General features: G+C 38.4%; 1 protein-coding gene across 1 annotated transcript; it reads right to left on the bottom strand.

Annotated features, from left to right (window-relative positions):
• Positions 1-446: 446 nt before the first annotated feature.
• Positions 447-15,698, bottom strand: LOC121384161. The gene is made up of 3 exons (XM_041514422.1): positions 15,590-15,698; positions 5,081-5,303; positions 447-3,996 (listed from the first exon to the last, which is right to left on the bottom strand). Exons 1-3 carry the CDS (start codon positions 15,590-15,592, stop codon positions 560-562), a joined length of 3,663 nt encoding a protein of 1,220 aa, XP_041370356.1. The 5' UTR covers positions 15,593-15,698; the 3' UTR covers positions 447-559.
• Positions 15,699-20,833: the final 5,135 nt, after the last annotated feature.

The raw sequence follows: 20,833 nt of genomic DNA, 5'->3' as shown, positions 1-20,833 counted from the left end.
TGCTGCTGTGATCTCATTTATTATAGTAATAAAACTATATTTTTGGCAAGATTGTTCAGATCTTGTGTGATTTCTTCTTCAAATTTCAGGGTAGGCTTCAGCTTAGTTGGTAAAGTGCTCGTCCCAGCCAGTGCTCTATAACTGGTATATCAAAGGTCACGGTATGTGCTGTCCTGTGTGGAAAAGTGCATGGAAAAGATCCCTTGCTATTAATGGAAAATGTAAAATGTTTCCTAGGAAGATCAGTTGTCAGAATTAGGAGATAACCATAATTATGGAGATTTTAGATTTGCGGGCGTTATTGTCTGTTTGATTCCACAAATGTCATTTTTGACCGAGGTCATCCACTTTGACTTTTTAAGTGTTTATTTTTACCTTTTCCCATAATACATACCAAGCACAAATTCAGCTGAGCCTGGACTCAAATTTAATATGCAACAACAATGTGCAGAAATAATAATTTTTATTAAAAATTTAAACTTAAGAACTGTCTACAAGCGTTCTAATACTTGGTCTTCTCTACTTTGGTTTTTTTTGTTATCATCTCTGTGGACTAAACCTATTTCTTCATCTCATGATATCCAATCTTCCCTCCAAAGACTTTATTTTTCTTCATGTCAAAGTCCATGCTCTCCTCTTCATCAAAGTCTATATTCACTTCTGCTTCAAGGTCTGTGTTTGCCTCTGCTTCGGAATCTGTGTTCCCCTTCCCACTTGGATCTCCATGCATTGGATTTCCCGTTCTCCCCAAGTTCTTTTTGGCCCTTGCACTGGAGTCCTTAGTGACCTTGACTCCGGGGTCCTCATTATTCTTCTTCTCCTGTTTTAAGTCTGCATTCCCCTTATTGCTTCCTTTAGCATGGCCATTTACACGTCCCTTTGACCCAGTACTCTTGTTCACATTGGGATCCTTATTCTTCTTTGTCCCGTGGTCTACAGTACTCCTGTTCACGTTGAAGTCCTTACTCTTCTTTGTCCCTAAACTCTCTGCCACACTAATATCCACACTGAGATCCACACTCTTCTTATACCCGAGGTCTATACTTCCAGTTGATTTATTGCCTAAACTCCCCACCACACTGGGATCTGCACTCTTTTCTCCAAGGTCTAAACTTCCACTTGATCTATCGCCCAAACTCTCCACCACACTGGGATTCACACTCGTTTCTCCAAGGTCTACACTCCCACTTGACGAAGTGCCTGAACTGTGCATTACACTGATTTCCTTATTTATTTCTACACTCTTAGTCGATCCACTTGATCTATCACTTAAACTCTCCATCACACTGGGATCCAGACTTTTCTTACCCCCCAGATCTAAACTTCCAGTTGACGAAGTGCCTAAACTCTCCACCACACTGGGATTCGCACTCTTTTGTCTGAGGTCTAAACTCCCAGTTGATCTATCGCCCAAACTCTCCACCACACTGGGATTCACACTCTTGTCTCCAAGATCTACACTCCCACTTGACGAAGTGCCTAAACTGTCCATTACACCGATTTCCGTATTTATTTCTACACTCCTAGTCAATCCAGTGTCTATAATCTCTTTCGTACTGGGTTCCACGCACTTCCTCATCTCAATATCTACACTCTCAGTGTCAGCAGAGTCCAGACTCTCTACCCTAGTTGACACAATTTCATCACTAACACTCTTCTTTGATCTAATGTCTACATTCTTATCTGACTTATTTGTCTTGCTCTTACGGTCCAATCCGCTATCTACACTTTTCTTACCACTCTTCTTCAAGTCAGTGTCTACACTCTCTGTGCTAACCATTACCTCAGTTGACACAATACCATCACTTCCAAACACACTGGGATCAACACTCTTCTTCAATCCAATGTCTACACTCTCTGAGCTCTTCTTCACCCCAGTTGACACACTATCATCACTTCCAGACACACTGGAATCAACACTCTTCTTCAATCCCATGTCTACACTTTCAGTGCTAACTGTTACCTCAGTTGACACAATGCCATCACTTCCAAACACACTGGGATCAGCACTCTTCTTCAATCCAATGTTTACACTCTCTGAGCTCTTCTTCACCCCAGTTGACACACTATCATCACTTCCAAACACACTGGGATCAACACTCTTCTTCAATCCCATGTCTACACTTTCAGTGCTAACTGTTACCTCAGTTGACACAATACAATCACTTCCAAACACACTGAGATCAGCACTCTTCTTCATTCGAATGTCTACACTCTCTGAGCTCTTCTTCACCCCAGTTGACACACTATCATCACTTCCAAACACACTGGGATCAACACTCTTCTTCAATCCCATGTCTACACTTTCAGTGCTAGCTGTTACCTCAGTTGACACAATACCATCACTTCCAAACACACTAGGATCAGCACTCTTCTTCAATCCAATGTCTACACTTTCTGTGCTCTCCATCACCCCAGTTGACACACTATCATCACTTCCAAACACACTGGGACCAGCACTCTTCTTCAATCGAATGTCTGCACTCTCTTTGCTAATTGCTACTTCAAGTGACGCACCATCATCACTTCCAAACACACTGGGATCAACACTCTTCTGCATTCCTATGTCAACACTTTCAAATGACTTTTCAGTGCTACTCTCAATCGCCATGTCAACCCCTACAGTTTTAAGAGACTTGCCTTTGGCCTTCTTAATACCTGAGTCAGTCTTCTTCAACTTTGACTTCTTACTGACCATATCTCCACGTTCTTTACCTTTTCTGACATCTTTATTTTCACGTTCTGCATCCCAGTCTCTACTTACTTTCTCCCTATAGACATCTCCTCCTACATCCTTAGGTTCACTATGTTTCCTCGACTGATAATCATCAAGGTCTATTTTTTTGTAGATATCCATGGATTTTGTCTTTTGCGTTCTTTTCTTGTTTGATTTCTTTTCCACAACTGATTCCACACAAACCTCCTCATAGTCCTTCTCCAGAGCAGCCAGATCTTCCCGAGCCTCGGTGAACTCCTGCTCGTCCATACCCTCACCCACATACCAGTGCACAAAAGAACGCTTGGCATACATCAGGTCAAATTTGTGGTTTAGGCGACTCCAAGCTTCGACTATGGCAGTAGTATTGCACAACATGCAGAGCGCACGCGGAACCTGGCCCAAATCACCTCTGGGTACTACTTTGGGTTTCTGGTAGTTTATTCCAATTTTGAACCCTGTAGGACACCAGTCAACGAATTGGACGTTTCTGTTCTGTTTTATGCGACGAATGACCTTATTAATGTCCTTTGGGTTGACGTCTCCTCGATACAACATACAACAGGCCATGTACTTACTCAGCTTGGGATCACACTTTACCATCTGGAATGTCGAATCAAAGGCGTGATTTGTAATAGCAGGCACTGACACGTATTTTTCGTTAGTTACATTTTTAGAAACTATTGGGGCATAGGATACTAGAGGGAAATGGATTCTAGGATACGGCACCAAGTTGGTCTGGAACTCTGTCAAGTCTACATTGAGAGCACCATCAAAGCGAAGAGACGCGGTAATAGCACTGACGATCTGGGCAATGAGTCTATTTAAGTTGATGAAACTTGGATTATCGATATAGAGTTTAGTACGGCACAGGTCATAGATGGCCTCGTTGTCAAAGAGGAAAGTGCAATCGGAATATTCCAGGGTGACGTGAGTTGTCAAGATAGAATTGTATGGTTCGACGACCGCTGACGAAATTCTAGGAGAAGGGTAAACGGCGAATTCTATCTTGGATCTCTTCCCGTAATCAGACGACAGGCGCTCCATGAGAAGGGAGGTGAATCCTGACCCTGTACCACCACCGAAACTGTGGAAGATGAGGAATCCCTGGAGACCATTGCACTGGTCGGCCAGCTTCCGGATTCTGTCGAGGACGAGTTCAACGATCTCCTTGCCGACTGAGTAATGACCGCGGGCGTAGTTGTTGGCGGCGTCTTCCTTCCCGGTGATCAGCTGCTCGGGGTGGAACAGGTTTTTGTAGGAGCCAGTTCGGACCTCGTCTGAAGAAGATATAATACTATAATATAATACAGTTCAGTCAGAAGATGAGAGATGGTGATGGTGGTGGAAGAAAAAAGAATAGTGTTGGGATTCGGTTCGAATTTCATCATCAGTGATAAGTTATAATCGGTTGACTGACTCATGTGAAAAAAACCTTTAGAGTAGGTAGGCTATATATATATATATATATATATATATATATATATATATATATATATATATATATATATATATATATATATATATATATATAAAAATTTATTTTTTATTACGGTATTCCTAAAATCTGTCAAACTGGTCTTGGCAAAGAGCAATAAAATAACATTTCAAACAAATGCTGCGTCCTTTTAAAGACAAAAGACAAAAGAAAACTAAGGTCGGTCGGGTAACCGGAACCACGCGTATTTTTTTTATTTGGCTTTAGAATTATATGAACATAAGATTGATTTGAATATTAAGGACCATGTACCTTTTGTCATGTTTACCGGTACCTAAATCCTACAAATGGCTGTTTTCCTTTACTAACATATTTACATCAATTATATTATCTACACTTAAGCAACAATGCAATTAGCATTTTCCTACAGACTCGATTATGATTTTTGTAATCGATCTTCACATCGGTTAAACCAAACCGATTAATTTTCAATTATAATCAATTATGGGAACATCACATAAAAAAAGAAGAGAAAAAAGCAGCTAGTGTAGCATAGCAAACAATAGAACAACCTAGAACATGATAGCACAAAATAGACATTTCAGAATAAGCAGTTATAAAATATGCCTACGCACATATTTAAAACTTTTATGATTGTGTTCAATGAGAAACACGAGGAGTGGGGGTGGGGTGGAGGTGATTTAGGTAATAGGAGTATTGGTGACTAGATGTGAAAAACAATTGACTACTGCAAACAAAAACCTACGGTTTAGACAGAAGTGTCATCCAATGATTAAAAGAACAAAGTAAACACAATTGATTACTGCAAAAAAAAACCCAAAAAACCCCTACGATTTTGACAGAGATGCCATCCAAAGTACATTTAATTAGTTTACATTGGTGTAGTAAGCATAAATGGTGCGTACCGATAACCGTTGGTTCGAGGTCAACAAACACCGTCCTCGGGACGAACTTTCCATATCTAGTCTCGATGAAGAAAGTACTGAAGGAGTTGTCGTCAGCTGCCATGGGGTGTTTTGACGACATCAGACCATCCCGCTTGATGCCGTGCTCCAAGCAGTACAGCTCCCAGCATGCATTGCCAATCTGGCATCCGGCTTGGCCAATATGGATACCGATACATTCCCTCTGCAAAAAGGGTGGTTTGTTTTGTTTTGTTTTTTTGGTGGGTTTTTTTGTGTTTTTGTTTGTTTGTTTGTTTGTTTGTTAGGATTGTTGTTTGTGTTTTTTTTTTGGGGGGGGGGGGGGGGGGCGTTGCATATTTCAATATTTTAATCTGTATGATCGATCCTCGTTGGTGGGTCATTTGGAGTTTTCTCGTTCTAGTCGGTGCTCCACAACTGGTATATCAAAGGCAGTGGTGTTTGCTATCCTGTCAGTGTTATGGTGCATATAAAAGATCCTTTACTACTAATGGAAAAAATGTAGCAGATTTCATCTCAAAGACTATATATATATATATATATATATATATATATATATATATATATATATATATATATATATCCATTAGCCGATGATTATTAAATCAATGTGCTCTAGTGGTGTCGTTAAACAAAATAAGGAGAGGAAAGCCGCTACAATGTTCCGTTAGTAGCGAAGAATCTTTTGTATTCACCATCCCACAGACATGATAACACATACCACGGCATTTGATATACCAGTCGTGTTGCACTGGCTAGACCAAGAAATAGCTCAATGGGCCTACCGACGGGGATCGATCCTAGACCGACAGCGCATCAAGCGACCGCTTTACCACTGGGCTACGTCCCGCCCTCACGAAATGCACAAGAGGCCATTGCAAGCTGTGGACATAAAGCATGTCCATTTGACAGAACACTTCTGGAATGGTTACACAATAATTTGTATGACACATTTCAAGTAAATGCAATTCTGTATACATTCATTTGGTGCACAGGTATAATATAATATAATATCTTACATTTTCAGTGCAATCAAAGTATATTTCTGATCACATACTTTAAGAATTTGATACTTTGCAAATAAGATGTAAATTAATCGAGATCACGCAACCAGGTTTATTGACATTTAAGCAAACGTACTAAGATGACACTCCATAATTGACGTATGCATTCAGTCATCAAATAAAAACATTTCAATAGCAATTTTACACTGAAAGCTGTCCAGCGTTCAGAAAACAAACAAAAAAACGTTATGCACTAGTTTATTTTGATGTAAGGACATCCAAAATGACATCATTCGAGTTTGTCGTTATTCCCATTCAAAATGACAGCGCGACACATATTCTTACGTCATTTGAATATCGCGTAATGGCTGACTGGAATTAAAGTTGTGTACACTGTGTACAAAAACAGTTTGTATTAAGCTTGAGATTATATGATAAAGAGATTATTACCCTCGTGTTTTTTGTAATCGTGTAATCGACAATATCATATATTAGGAATAAAAATATTGTATATTATGCTCGCCGTGTGTGTGTGTGTGTATTAAATATATACCTCGTGTATGAATGTATGTATGTGTGTATGCGTGTGTGTGTGTACACACACAAACACACACACACACACACACACACACACACACACATACATACATACATACATACATATATATATACACACACACACACACACACACACACACACACACACACACACACTGAAACACAATGAAAACGCAAAAACAACTTTTCATTGCCAATAACGACAAACTATTAATGAATTGATGGATAATGTAATATGACATTAATGACTGGTATTCATTAGATACATTCACATGGAAACATGGCCAGTTATCATCAGTAATCGAGTTGCATTCGTAATCGAAAAGTTCAAACCCCCATATCACGGTCAGTATCTGGTGTGTCCACCATTGGCCCGCGAGCATGCGTGAAGACGACGGGGTAAGGACTGGCACAAACATCTCAAATAAGCCACAGGAATGTTCCTCCACTCCTCCTGCAACGCCTGTGCAAGCTCAGCGACGTTACCCGGTGGTGGCTGGCGGTGACGTACACGACGTCCTAACTCATCCCACATGTGTTCAATTGGGTTCAAATCCGGTGAAACGGCGGGCCAGTTCATAACGGTGATACCGACTTGTTGCAGGAATGCCTGGGTAATTATTGCAGTAGGTGGACGGGCATTGTCTTGTTGAAACAGAACGGGACCTCCTGGTCTTCGGTGACGGAGCAAACGTGGCTGGAGAACTGGTCTTAGAATAACGTCAACATGACGCTGGGCTGTAAGAGCATCGTGGGCAATGATGAGATCACTCCTGAAATCACAGTTGATTGCCCCCCATACCATCAGACAACCGCCGCCAAACCGATTACGTTCTCTCACACATCCGTCAGCGCACCGTTCATGGAGTTCTGTACACACGTGCTCTTCCATCGGCAAAGGAGACAGAGAAACTGGACGCATCTGAGAAAACAATGCTCCGGTAAAAGGTTGGTGGATGATTACCATTCTGGAGAGCAAACTGTAGTCTCGCAGCACGATGTCGCGCTGTCATGATGTTGCCGTTGTCCGGGCGTCTGCATCTGAGTCCAGCCGTTCTGAGTCGACGGATGACCGTCATCGGATGGATAGACCTTCCATGACGTCCTATCGTGTTGCTTGCTGTCATCGTCGCAGTTCTGAACCGGTCATGGAGGTGGTGTCGTCGAATCTGCCGATCTTGGCGTGGGGTCGTAACGGGACGTTGACCAGGTCGAGGTTGATTACGGACACTCCCGGTCTGTTGATGACGTTCAACAAGTCGTCCAATAGTTGATGGATGGACTCTGAAGGTCCTAGCAACTTGGCTTTGCGAATTGCCCCCTTGAACCATGCCCAACGCTCGCTCCCTTTGTTCTTCTCCGAGTCGTGGCATTCTTAATGTGACGAGGAATATGACACCGGTACGTGACTTTTATGTGTCCACATACTGGCATTTCACGTGCATTGCATGCAGCATGATTGAGCATGTAGTGAACGCATTTCACACCATTTTGTGTGTTTCTGCTATTGTATGTGTAACGAGAACAAAACCAGGATTAAAACCCAGACAAAAGTACCAGTCAATGGCTGCCTCTCATAAATTGTTATTTTAAGTCCAATAAATATATTTTTCATTAATCACAACAAAATATTGAAAAATATCTATTTTGCGTTTTCATTGTGTGTCAGTATATATACACACACGCATATATATATATATATATATATATATATATATATATATATTATATTACCCCAGCGGTCACTCATAACAGGGAAAATATTTTCCATATTTTCTCAGTGAGAAATATTCTGCATTGGTTTAACGAACAATACTATTGGACAATTTGACGCTTACAAACCAATGACTTTGTCGGTACTAAATATGACGTCATTACGATTTGACAAACCCAAAATGACGTCATGTAGTTTAAAGCGTTTGCCTTTACGGGTCTCTGTTTTTGGTGTTAAATTAATAACAAAATGTCATTTTAATGCAATTCATTATAGATTTTGAAGCAGAATAAAGAGAACTTGTGTGTTTTTAAAATTATCTTTGAACGTGATTAAATTACAACGTTATAGTAATTCTCAGAACAGTGCGTATTTAGTGGTTTACATCATTTCTATACAGGTTGGCCTTCGTGCATGTGCGTTTTCAGAAAAAAAAATAGCTGAGGTAATAAATAGAATAACAAACTCGTGAAATAATTTTCATTTATCACTCGCTAAAGCTCGTGACAACTGAAAATTATTTCACTCGGGACATAAATTTGATAATAATTGGTAACTCCTTTATTATCATATATATATATATATATATATATATATATATATATATATATATATATATATATACTATGATTTTACTGCAGTAGACGGGGATTGATAATTACTTAATTACATAATGGTTGCTTTTATCTAACGAAGAGCATTAAGAAGTGGACAAAACCTTTTAATCAAATACATTTCTTTTGTCATTCTTTTCATTTCATCATTGGTACATATGTGACAAAATGGGAAAATGGTGAATTTAATATCTTTTTGTGCCGCACATGTATTTAAATGTGAACTCAAGGATATGCATCTCGTTTCTGGTTGTTTTATTTGCTGTTTGTGTACGCGTACTCTGGCTCTCAGCTGAATGGTATGACCAATGTATTGTTCTTTGCAACCATGGCATGTAATATTCATAAATAACGTTGTTAACCGAACAATCCATATCCATATCTATATATATCCATATCCCTATATCATGTACATACATGTGTATATATATATATATCTATATATGTGTGTCTGTGCGTGTGCGTGTGTGTGTGTGTGTGTATATATATATATATACATATATATATATATATATATATATATATATATATATATATAATATTTAATTCCCACTTTAGCATATCTACTAGTAATCAAAACTATAACGCCGTCAGCTTATGGACACTCATATTTGTTACAACAATATAAGAGTTCAAAGATATTCATCAATGTACATAGTTTTCGTAAACAAAATTTCTAAAAATCAAATTGAAATGACTCGGTAGTTAACAGAATATTGTCCACATATACTGTCCACATTACTGCAAGATCTTCATATGTAATAAATTTTAATGTTTGGAGAGAGATAGAGAGAGAGAGAGAGAGAGAGAGAGAGAGAGAGAGAGAGAGAGAGAGAGAGAGAGAGAGAGAGAGAGAGAGAGAGAGAGAGAGAGACAGAGACAGAGAGAGAGACAGAGACAGAGAGAGAGTACTTTGCTGGTTATTTTACGTCAAGAAGAAACCGATGAATTACCATGTAATTCTGCAATGAATAAACTTTAAAAACTAAAACAAACATGGTTGTCTTTAGCTTGTGCAAGGTATCATTGATTACTAGTAACAACGCTTGTGAAATTGCATGCCTTGGCTTTTCTAGGATTTTGTTTTTATCCCTGTATTAAAAATGAGATTTAAACTACACAATTTGATGGGTTTTCTTCGTGATACTGATGTTATTCTAAATTTTAGTTTTATTTGTATTTTTAGCATAGTTCTTTATACCGTATTTTAATTTTCCTCTGGAATTTTATATTGATGTTGTTCATCACTTGATGTTTTGTTTTGCATTTACCATAGTTTGACACCTAATGACCGATGCATTTTTTGTGCTGGGGTGTCGTTAAACATTCAAACATTCATTCATTCATTCATTCATTCATTCTGTTTGATGGTAATTTGTTAAGAAACCGTTATGATGTTGTATATGGGTTTAGATCTGAATAGCCTTTTATGAGTTTTAGCATTATTTATTTATTTATTTATAATTATAATTATAATAATAATAATAATAATAATAATAATAATAATAATAATAATTATTATTATCATTATTATTATATGCCAATTCAGCCGTTCCCTGTTGATGCAAACGGACTATATAACTAAACAATCGGTTACCTAGGTTTTGAATTTACAGACCGGAACACATTCAGGGTATTTAGTACACACACACATACACATATTCACGCACGCACGCGCAGACATGCACCGAAAACACCCCCCCCCCCCCAAACATACATAAAAAAACAAACAAATATACCCCCCCCCCCCCCCACCCCCCTCAAAAAAAAAAAGCCCACCCCAAAAGGAAGGAATCGGACATATGGTTAAGGACCACGCAGATATTGACAGAGGAAACCCGCTGTCACCACTTCATGGGCTACTCTTTTCGATTAGCAGCAAGGGATATTTTATATGTACCATCCCACAGACAGGATAGTACATACTACGACCTTTGTTGCACCAGTTGTGGAGCACTGGCTGGAACGAGAAAATTAACTAAAAGTGGTTCCGATAAGTAGCTATTGGTCCTTGATTATAAAGGGATTGGGGAAAAAAAGGAAAGAAATATGGTTGGAAAAAAAAAGGGAAAGAAATATAGTTGGCCCGTAACCCAGTGGTAAATCGCTACCATGATGCGCGGTCAGTATAGGATCGATCACCGTCGTTGATCCCATCAAGCTATTTCTCGTTCCAATCTGTGCACCACGACTGTGGTGCATGCTATCCTGTCTATGGGATGGCGCATTTAAAAGATCCCTTGCTACTACTAAAATTTTTTTATCGGGTTTCTACTCTAAAACTATACGTCAAAAATTACCTAATGTTTGACATCCAATAGCCGATGATTAATATATAAATGTGCTGTAGTGGTGTCGTTAAGCAAAGCAAACTTTAACTTTAAGCCTTCTCTGGTTATGTCAGTGGGATAAAAAAAAAGTTTGTTTAACGACACCACTAGAGCACAATGATTTATTAATCATCGGCTATTTGGATGTCAAATATTTGGTAAATTTTACATATAGTCTTAGAGAGGAAACCCGCTACATTTTTTCATTAGTAGCAACAGATCTTTTATTTGCACCATACTACAGACAGGATAGCACACACATACCACGGCCTTTGATATACCAGTCGTGGTGCACTGTCTTGAACGAGAAATAGTCCAATGGGCCCACAGACGAGGATCGATCCCAAACTGACCGTACATCAAGCGAGCGCTTTACCACTGGGCTGTCCCCGGTCAGTGTGATCATGTTACCCCGGTGCTCTGCTAATGCGAATTTATGAGCCTAAAGCTGTATCCTAACCGGACGCCAGCGACGCGAGCGATCCAAGCGATTATTTTTAAAATCATTTATTTCAATTGCATATCCTAAAGCTCTATCCTAATCGGCCGCGCGCGACGCGAGCGATTATGTTAGAAATCATTGATTTCCACTGCCGCATCCTCACTGCACGCGCGCAACGCTAGGCCGGTTAGGATACAGCTTAACTTGACACGTGCGACACGACAGATTTATTTGTCGCGCCGTATGCGTGAGGTTAGGATACGGCGTTTGCAGTCAATGATTTCTAAAATAATCGCTCGCGTCGCGTTCGTTAGGATACAGCTTAACTAGTGATGGGTATTGCCAACACTTTCGTTTTGCGATATATGGTTTAAACAATATTTATTACCAATTATAATGCTGGTTGGAGATTGGCCAACAGGAAAAATGCCTATATCAAGACCTCTCCCTACAATTTGAAAATGTCATTCAGGTTTAAATACAAGATGACAGATCAATAGTAAATTTCATGATTCCAAATCTTAAAGGCATATTCCCACGGGTAAGTTTACAAATCTGTTCGCAACCCCAAGTCTACCAAGGATTATAAGTAAAAGTAACCTTGATTACTACTGAGATGTAGGACATGAAAGGACATGTAAACAGAAAATGAAGTGTATTTTTAAACGGATAACCACAACTGCATGACGGATTGTCACTGATATATCTTTTGAACCTTTGATCATTTAGATCACAACATTCTAGGCGAAGTTTACAGTGAACTATTTGATTTGAACGCGTTCTAAATTCAAGAAGTTGCTTATCTGGTAAATTTAATATCGGACGCATTTCCTTTTTAAAAGCATACAACGTTTCAATATTTGTAGTGTCAGTTCCGAGATTATTACAGATACGAATTCCAGATGGTAGAGATGAACTTTTATAGAATTCTGTTTTGCTATATACAGTTTGGAATTCACCAGCGTTACGAAGAGCGTAATTTGAATTGTTAGATACTTTTGGTGGTACCATCGATAATGGATAGTTGAGAGTTAGACCGTTTACCATTTTGTAAAGAATACACATTTTATGGAATTCACGGCGTTGGGACAGAGACATAAATACAGTCTCGTATATTTTGTCATGACTATAGTAGTGTCGGAAATAGAATAAAAATGATTTTCGTCAATTATTTCTTTCATATTAAACTGACAAGTAAATATTTTGTAAATACCTATTTAATGATACTCTACCTAATTTAGCATTTACATGTTTGAGCTCTCATTGATGTACAAGGTGGTGTTTACTCTTGAAATTAAAATAAAGATGTCAATAAACAGGAGATGTGTGACCTTTATTGGAACAGACTATAACACATTTTGACGATATGTGTCAATTTCATTTACCCTTAAACAAACTTTTAATTTAAAATTGCAAGATGACTGATTATTTTGAATTGCAGCATAAATTATTAATTATGACCAGCATATTTAGTGAATATAAATTCAATATAAGTACATTAGAAATTTACACAATCTTGCAACCACTTAAAGGTGCTATATCATAGTTATATGTGAGCATCTGTGTGTGATAAAGATTCTCCAATAAAAAATATTTTTAACTAGTAGATAAAATTATTTCCTATAATCATTTATGGGCCTATAATTGAAGGTGTAGTTTTTAAATGTTAAAGCAAAAATTAATAAAAACATGATTTGCAATAGCTGTCATTATGCAACTTTGAGATAGCACCTTTAATACCAGTATAATAGATCACAAACTCAAAATGTTTTTTGACAGTTTTGCTCAAAAGTTACTTATAAATGTATACACACATTTGTTTTGGAGAGTAATAGGGGTAAACTGCCATCAGAAACAGTCCCTCACCTATTGTAACAGCAATGAAATTGACACATTTCAAGAGTACATCTTGTACATCAATCAGAGCCAAAACAAGTAAATGCTAAATTAGGTAGACGATCATTAAATAGATATTTATATAAAATTTACTTGTCTGTTTAATATGTAAGAAATAATCGATGAAAATCATTTTTATTCTATTTCCGACAGTACTTTAGTACCCCTAACTGCATCCAAATGAAGGTGTTCCAATAAATTTGCTTGAACTTTAGGGCAGTTGTCTCATATGTAATCACAATAATCAAATATAAGTAAAATAAATGTTTTGTATAGCATTTCAAGTGTTTTCCTACTCAAACGGTATTTTAGACTTCGAAGACAATTTATCATGAGATTGACTTTTTTTTTAGATAGTTTCAATGTGACAATGCCATAGTCCATTACTCTGAAACGTAAGACCCAAGTGCTTACGATTTTGAACATTTTTAATCTTATCATCTTTTAAGGGCCGGAGTTGTTAGGGAGGTCCGGGGGTATGCCCCCCCCCCCCCCCCCCACACACACACACATTTTTAAAATCTAGAATGCAGGAGATGCATTTTCCTGAATTCTGGGAAGTAAATTTGAAATGTTTCTTTGCCTCAATTGACATCGTCGGACTATTTTTTTATTTTTTTTACACATCCACGGACGGACATACGCACCCTCGCCCCCCCCCCTCCCCCCACCCCCTGCGTACGGGCCTGTGTATAATTACTATTACTTAACCGGTAGAGCTAATTTTAATTAGATTGTCTACTACTGTACATACTTATAAGAAAAGAAATGGGGGGGGGGGGGAAGCCGGGGGAAAAGGAGAAAGAAAGAAGTGTTTTATTTAACGACGCACTCAACACATTTTATTTACGGTTATATGGCGTCAGACATATGGTTAAGGACCACACAGATTTTTTTAAAGGAAACCCGCTGTCGCCACATAGGCTACTCTTTTACGACAGGCAGCAAGGGATCTTTTATTTGCGCTTCCCACAGGCAGGATAGCACAAACCATGGCCTTTGTTGAACCAGTTACGGATCACTGGTCGGTGTAAGTGGTTTACACCTACCCATTGAGCCTTGCGGAGCACTCACTCAGGGTTTGGAGTCGGAATCTGGATTAAAAATCCCATGCCTCGACTGGGATCCGAATCCAGTAGGCCCTACCTACCAGCCTGTAGACCGATGGCCTGCCACGACGCCACCGAGGCTGGTAATCCTGCCAGTGATTTAAAACTAACAACACTGCGTAGTCCCCAATGTCCAGGTAACATTTCGTCTGTAAATAATAATTTAAATATTGACCAATCACACTTCGCCTTTTATAACGTTATTTGGGAGCATACAAATTCTAAAAATATCGGGCGAGTCTATTTTAGTGGCCGCAGTACAGCGAACCATACCAATACGTACGGAGTGGGTTATCAGTCTTCAATTTTACATTAAAAATTATTTATTTATTTATAAAAAAACTAAATTAAATCAGTCTTCAGTTTTACATTACAAATTATTTATTTTATAAAATAAAACATGTTTTAAGGCATTCGTAATTCACACGAAACATGTATACCCTCAGGATAATTCGGAATGTTTTCCAATTATTTTTAAATCACTGGCAGGATTCTGCAAGTAAGGTTTTGATTGGTGGACATGAGCTTCAACTGGCTTGTGTTAGATCCACATGTAATAGTGGAGCTAATTTTAATTAGATTGGCACTTATTGTAAAGTGATTTACAGCAAACTGCGACGCGACGTCAAAATATGTATATATTATACTATTGACTATGACGTCATTCGTTGTTTTCGGGGGTTACTGTTCATCCTGACGACCATTATAATGCATTAAGTTTGTCTTTGACCTATCAAATTATAATTTAAAAACCTTAAAACGAATAAACACTGTTGAAAAAGAAAGAAGAAAAAAACTCCCATATATTTACTCTAATCACTTACCATTATCAGTGTCTGTAATTTTAGGAAACTCGATGATGAAAACACTCCAACGTTTGTGCTGTCAAAATAGGCTGTTTATATACAAGTGACGTCATTTATTGTTCATCGGGTTACAGTTGGCCTTGACGACCACTATGTACAATTATCAAAAGTATAATTATAGCGGCATTTTTAAGAAGAAGAAGAAGTCTGGAGCACATTGATTAATTAATCATCGGCCATTGGATGTCAAACATTTTGGTAATTTTGACACGTAGTCACCAGAGGAAACCCGTTACATTTTTCCTAATGCAGCAAGGGATCTTTTATGTGCACTTTCCAGCAGACAGGACAGCGCATGCCACGGTCTTCGATATACCAGTCGCGGTGCACTGGCTGGAACAAGAAAAGGTCAATGGGTCCAACAACGGGGATCACTTTAAAATCCAAGATGGTAGAAATGTGATATTGAAGAATGTTCAACACAAGACAATCACCGGGCTTAACAATAAGGTTATAGTTATTATTGTACGTTATTAATCAAGTGACACCAGTGGCGTAGAGAGAGAGATAGAGAGAGAGAGAGAGAGAGAGAGAGAGGGGGGGGGGGGGGGGCACACGGGGACAATGAAACCTTTTTCTGTGACTTAAATTTTATAAAATCACAGATACATACATAAATACATACATACATACATACATACATGTACATACATACATACATGCATACATACATACATGCATACATACATGCATACATACATGCATACATACATCAATGCATGCATGTATGCATACATACATAGTTTGGGTTGCCTCCCCCCCCCCCAACAAAAAAAAAAAAATAATAATAATAATAATAATAAAAAAAAAAAAAAAAAAAAAAAAAAATATAATAAAATCCGGGCTAGAACAGTGAGTAACACGAATATAAAGCATTTTAATATTCAACACTGCGGATATTTCAAGAATATGAAACGTTTTGTTGTTTTTTTTTTTTTTTTTTTGGGGGGGGGGGGCGAAGGGGGACGGGGGAGGGTCAATGACACCACTTGGGTATATCGATTCATTAATTTGGATGTCAGACATTAGTTAATTATAACACGTAGTCTTTAGAGGAAAGCCAATACATTTTATTGCAATTGAGACATATCTGTTACATATGCAGTTTGCTATAGAAACAACATTACATACCACGGCAATCTAATTAAAATTAGCTCCACTATTACATGTGGATCTAACAGCAACCCGTTGGAGTTCATGTCCAGTTGACCTTTCATTCGACCAATCAAAACCTTACTTGGGAATCATGCCAGTGATTTGAAAAGAATTTGAAAACATTCGGGATTATGCCGAGGGTATACGAAATGATTCGGATGAATTACGAAGTATGCCGAAAACTAATTGCAATATAAAATTCTATATAAAATTCATTCATTCCCAGTCTGGAGCTCGTCACGGTAAGACGTGTTTGTGCACACTGCACGTGCTTTCGCGGCTCGACTTGGGGATCCTTCACTTTTGTTGTTTTTGACAGCGAAGTGAAGTTTTCTACTAGGATGTATGCGGCCATTGGGACTGATTGAACGCTGGAACGCTTCTCGTTTCAACAGCCTGCACCACCAGGTTGGATTCTTGTTTAGCGAGATTCCTTGCCTCCACGTCATTTCTTCGTCTGACTATGTTGACTTGTTTTTTTCGTGACTCGTATGACGGCCATTCTGCAGAACGCCACGCTTGTTCGCGTTTAGTTTCTACATGTCCGAGCCTGTCCTAGCAGCACTGGAAGATTGAACGCCCCGCTCTAAGAAGAAATAGGAAGCGGGGTCGGCCCCTACTACTCTTTTCTAGACTTTACTTTGTTTTATTGTGATACCATCTCGTAACCTCCGGAGTCGGGCCCGTCCGCACCACTATACCAACCCATGACGACTGGACTATACTCTAGTCGGATTCTCTCTCTCGTTCAGACGGATCCGGCTTCTCAAGATCTGTATTTCAGCACAGCACCTACAAGCTGTGCACTCTAACGGCCTTAACGAGGCCACTCACGTGGACTTATAGATCGGACTTTAAAAATTTAGACCTACATTCAAAAGTTTATGTCGAAATTACTTTCTTTTTTTAATATTATTAAATAGTCCGATCCTCTCTTCTTTCTCTTATTTATTTTTGGACTGTCCTTCTAAAATGCTCCAAATTATATAAATATTCGACCGAGCAGTCAATTCTTTTTATTTTTGGCTTGTAACCTTTTTTTTCTTTTTTTTAAATTCTATTAACTTTTTTACTAATTGCTATTTTCTAAATTCTGCCCATTTTCAACTCTAATGAACCACCTGTTCGGACCGGTATTACAGCCAGATGCGGTTATCTAGCAAAAAAACTGAGACGGAAATGTTCTCAGTTTTGGAGTGAAAATAAATGCTTATATAATGTATGTTCGCAATGGTGTATGTTGTTAGTGCCAACGAGAACCCGTTCTATTGGCAATCTTCATTTGAAGTTGGGCAATTTAACATGGGTTTCAATGGCAGATGACATCTGTGTAGTGAGACCTAGGTAAAATAACTGGTTACTGTACTAAAGTAGCAATATACAGTTAGCTCCCTTGTGGATCCTACTCCAAGAGATAAATGGCAGAACGACAGTGGCGTGACGTCACTAAGGATAGGTTTAAAGCCGCACACCCTAGTTCCAGCGAAAATAAATTATAATTTGGTTAATCTACAAACCTGTAACACACTTAGATCACGTTTTTATCAAATGGAGTGAAAAAGCAGGTTTTATATCGATAAATACCATGGGAATCCCCATGTCCCAATTGCTTGAAATAATTTTGAAAGTTAGTATTCTGATGTCACCGGTAGAAGCACAACAATGCCTACGTCACGACAAATTTCACAGACTTGGGGTGCGTTCGTTTCACCTCTCCTGGACATGTTCCAACTGTTCTGTCCTGGTTGTATCCCCTCTCCAGATATCGTAAGACTTAGCAAAATTATTGGTTTTAAGGGTTTGTAACGTTTTGTATTGAGACACTTACTTGTCTGAACTTTATTGTTACTGAAAATGTTCACGAACTGTGAAGAAAAATCTCACAAATGAACAACAACAAATCGGATGTTGATTTCGCGAACCGTGCACGAGAAAACAAACCGAACCAAAATGATAACGGTCACGTGATATACCAACGTCTGTGACATTAAAAATAGATTGGACATCGCTTGCTTAACGGTTTTTTCTCGACAACACGTTTTGTGAAAAAATGCAAAAAATGCATTTCGTGGTTTTACAAACATCAAGATTACCAAAAAGCACTTCAGGTGAATGGAAATGTGTATTCTAAATAATAAAATGTAAGTAAAGTGCAATTTTATTTGTGAAAAATGGGGTTTAATAGCGAAAAACAACACCGTAATGGTTAACAAATAAACGTAACCTAGGGTGTGTCCCTTTAACGCTGAAAAACATGTTTTCTCATAATATATAATTTTTGTTTGTGTCAACGTAGAGGAAAAAAAGAAAACAGTTTTGGCAAAAAATTGTATGATTTAAGGAAATTGGTTTACTTCCACGTTCGTTCTAAAATGGACGGCATCACAGGACTCATTAAATTTTTGTCTTCGTATTCAATAAAATATCACATATCTTAGTATAATGTGTTTGACAGGCAGGTCATTTTATGACATTAGTATCAGTACATACAGATATGTGAGAATGATCCCCCCCCCCCCCCCCAATTTTCCACCCCGACCCCAGTCCCATCCACAGTGGAATTTTTTTAAAAATGGAAAATGATGTTATTTGTACAGTTTGTGTTTTAAAGAACATCGTTGATCACTCCCATGAAGCTGTTTTTAAAACAAAAGTGCTCAAACGATTTATAATGGAATTGTAATGAATTTGTATCTATGTATGGGGGTACCGGCCTTGGTGGCGTCGTGGCAGGCCATCGGTCTACAGGCTGGTAGGTACTGGGTTCGGATCCCAGTCGAGGCATGGGATTTTTAATCGAGATACCGACTCCAAACCCTGAGTGAGTGCTCCGCAAGGCTCAATGGGTAGGTGTAAACCACTTGCACCGACCAGTGATCCATAACTGGTTCAACAAAGGCCATGGTTTATGCTATCCTGCCTGTGGGAAGCGCAAATAAAAGATCCTTTGCTGCCTGTCGTAAAAAGAGTAGCCTATGTGGCGACAGCGGGTTTCCTCTAAAAACAGTGTCAGAATGACCATATGTTTGACGTCCAATAGCCGATGATAAGATAAAAAATCAATGTGCTCTAGCGGTGTCGTTAAATAAAACAAACTTTACTTTTTACTATGTATGGGGTATTTCAAGCTCTGACTGTAAAACAGTTTCATCGGTTACAGTACATTTTTATTATCTTATATTAATTTACTCATCCAGCATTACTATCTGTGCAAAACTGATAAAGGTGTAATGACTTTTAGATCCTGTATACAATTGTAATGTAAACATGGGCGGATCCAGGAAATATTTTTAGGGGGGGGGGGGGACCAAAAAAGAAGGGCACATTGACTCGTCAAAAGGGCACCTTACTACAAGTTTTGATATTTACAATTAATATGAATTCCTACAGTTCTACGTCATAATATACTAGCAATAATGAAGTAAATTGGCGTCACTCGCGTTAGAACCTCAATGGGGCCCCATTGAGACTCAATAACACAGACACATATCTGCAAGCTTGCGCATGTACACGAAAATCTTGATTTCATTTATCTACAATATAATTATTGTTTACTTAAAAAAAAAAAATTCTACAAACAAAAAGGGCACTTGGACATTTTGAGGGCACTTGAACAATTTTTGGGGGGGGGACGCGTCCCCCTGGTCCCCCCCCCCCCTTGGATCCGCCCATGGTAAATAGTAATTAAATGTGTTAAAAGTCACGTTTTTCTTTAGTTACAATGTATTTAAAATTGCGTTTTAGTAGTGAAGATGTGTACGTAAAAATAAATATGGTTTAATGCTTGATGCGCGGTCGGTCAGAGGTCGATCTCTGTCGGGCTATTTCTCGTCCCAGCCAGTGCACCACGACTGGTATATCAACGGTCGTAGTACGTGCTATCCTATCTGTGGGATGGTGCATATAAAATATCCATTACTACTAATGAAAAAATATAGCGGGTTTCCTCTCTATGACTGTCAAAATTATCATATGTTTGACATCCAATAGCCGATGATTAATAAATCAATGTGCTCAAGTGGTGTCGTTTAACAAAACAATCTTTTT

Source organism: Gigantopelta aegis, chromosome 2, assembly GCF_016097555.1.
Source record: "Gigantopelta aegis isolate Gae_Host chromosome 2, Gae_host_genome, whole genome shotgun sequence".
NCBI classification, from domain to species: Eukaryota; Metazoa; Mollusca; class Gastropoda; order Neomphalida; family Peltospiridae; genus Gigantopelta; species Gigantopelta aegis.
Note: the sequence above shows the minus strand (reverse complement) of the source record. Positions and strands in the feature narration are given on the sequence as shown.

What these genes read in the sequence shown, in the direction of transcription:
- LOC121384161 (XM_041514422.1), bottom strand. An exon ending in CCTCGAACCAACGGTTATCG is followed by an intron (nt 3,997 to 5,080) that starts GTACGCACCATT and finishes TATCTTCTTCAG; the next exon opens with ACGAGGTCCGAACTGGCTCC.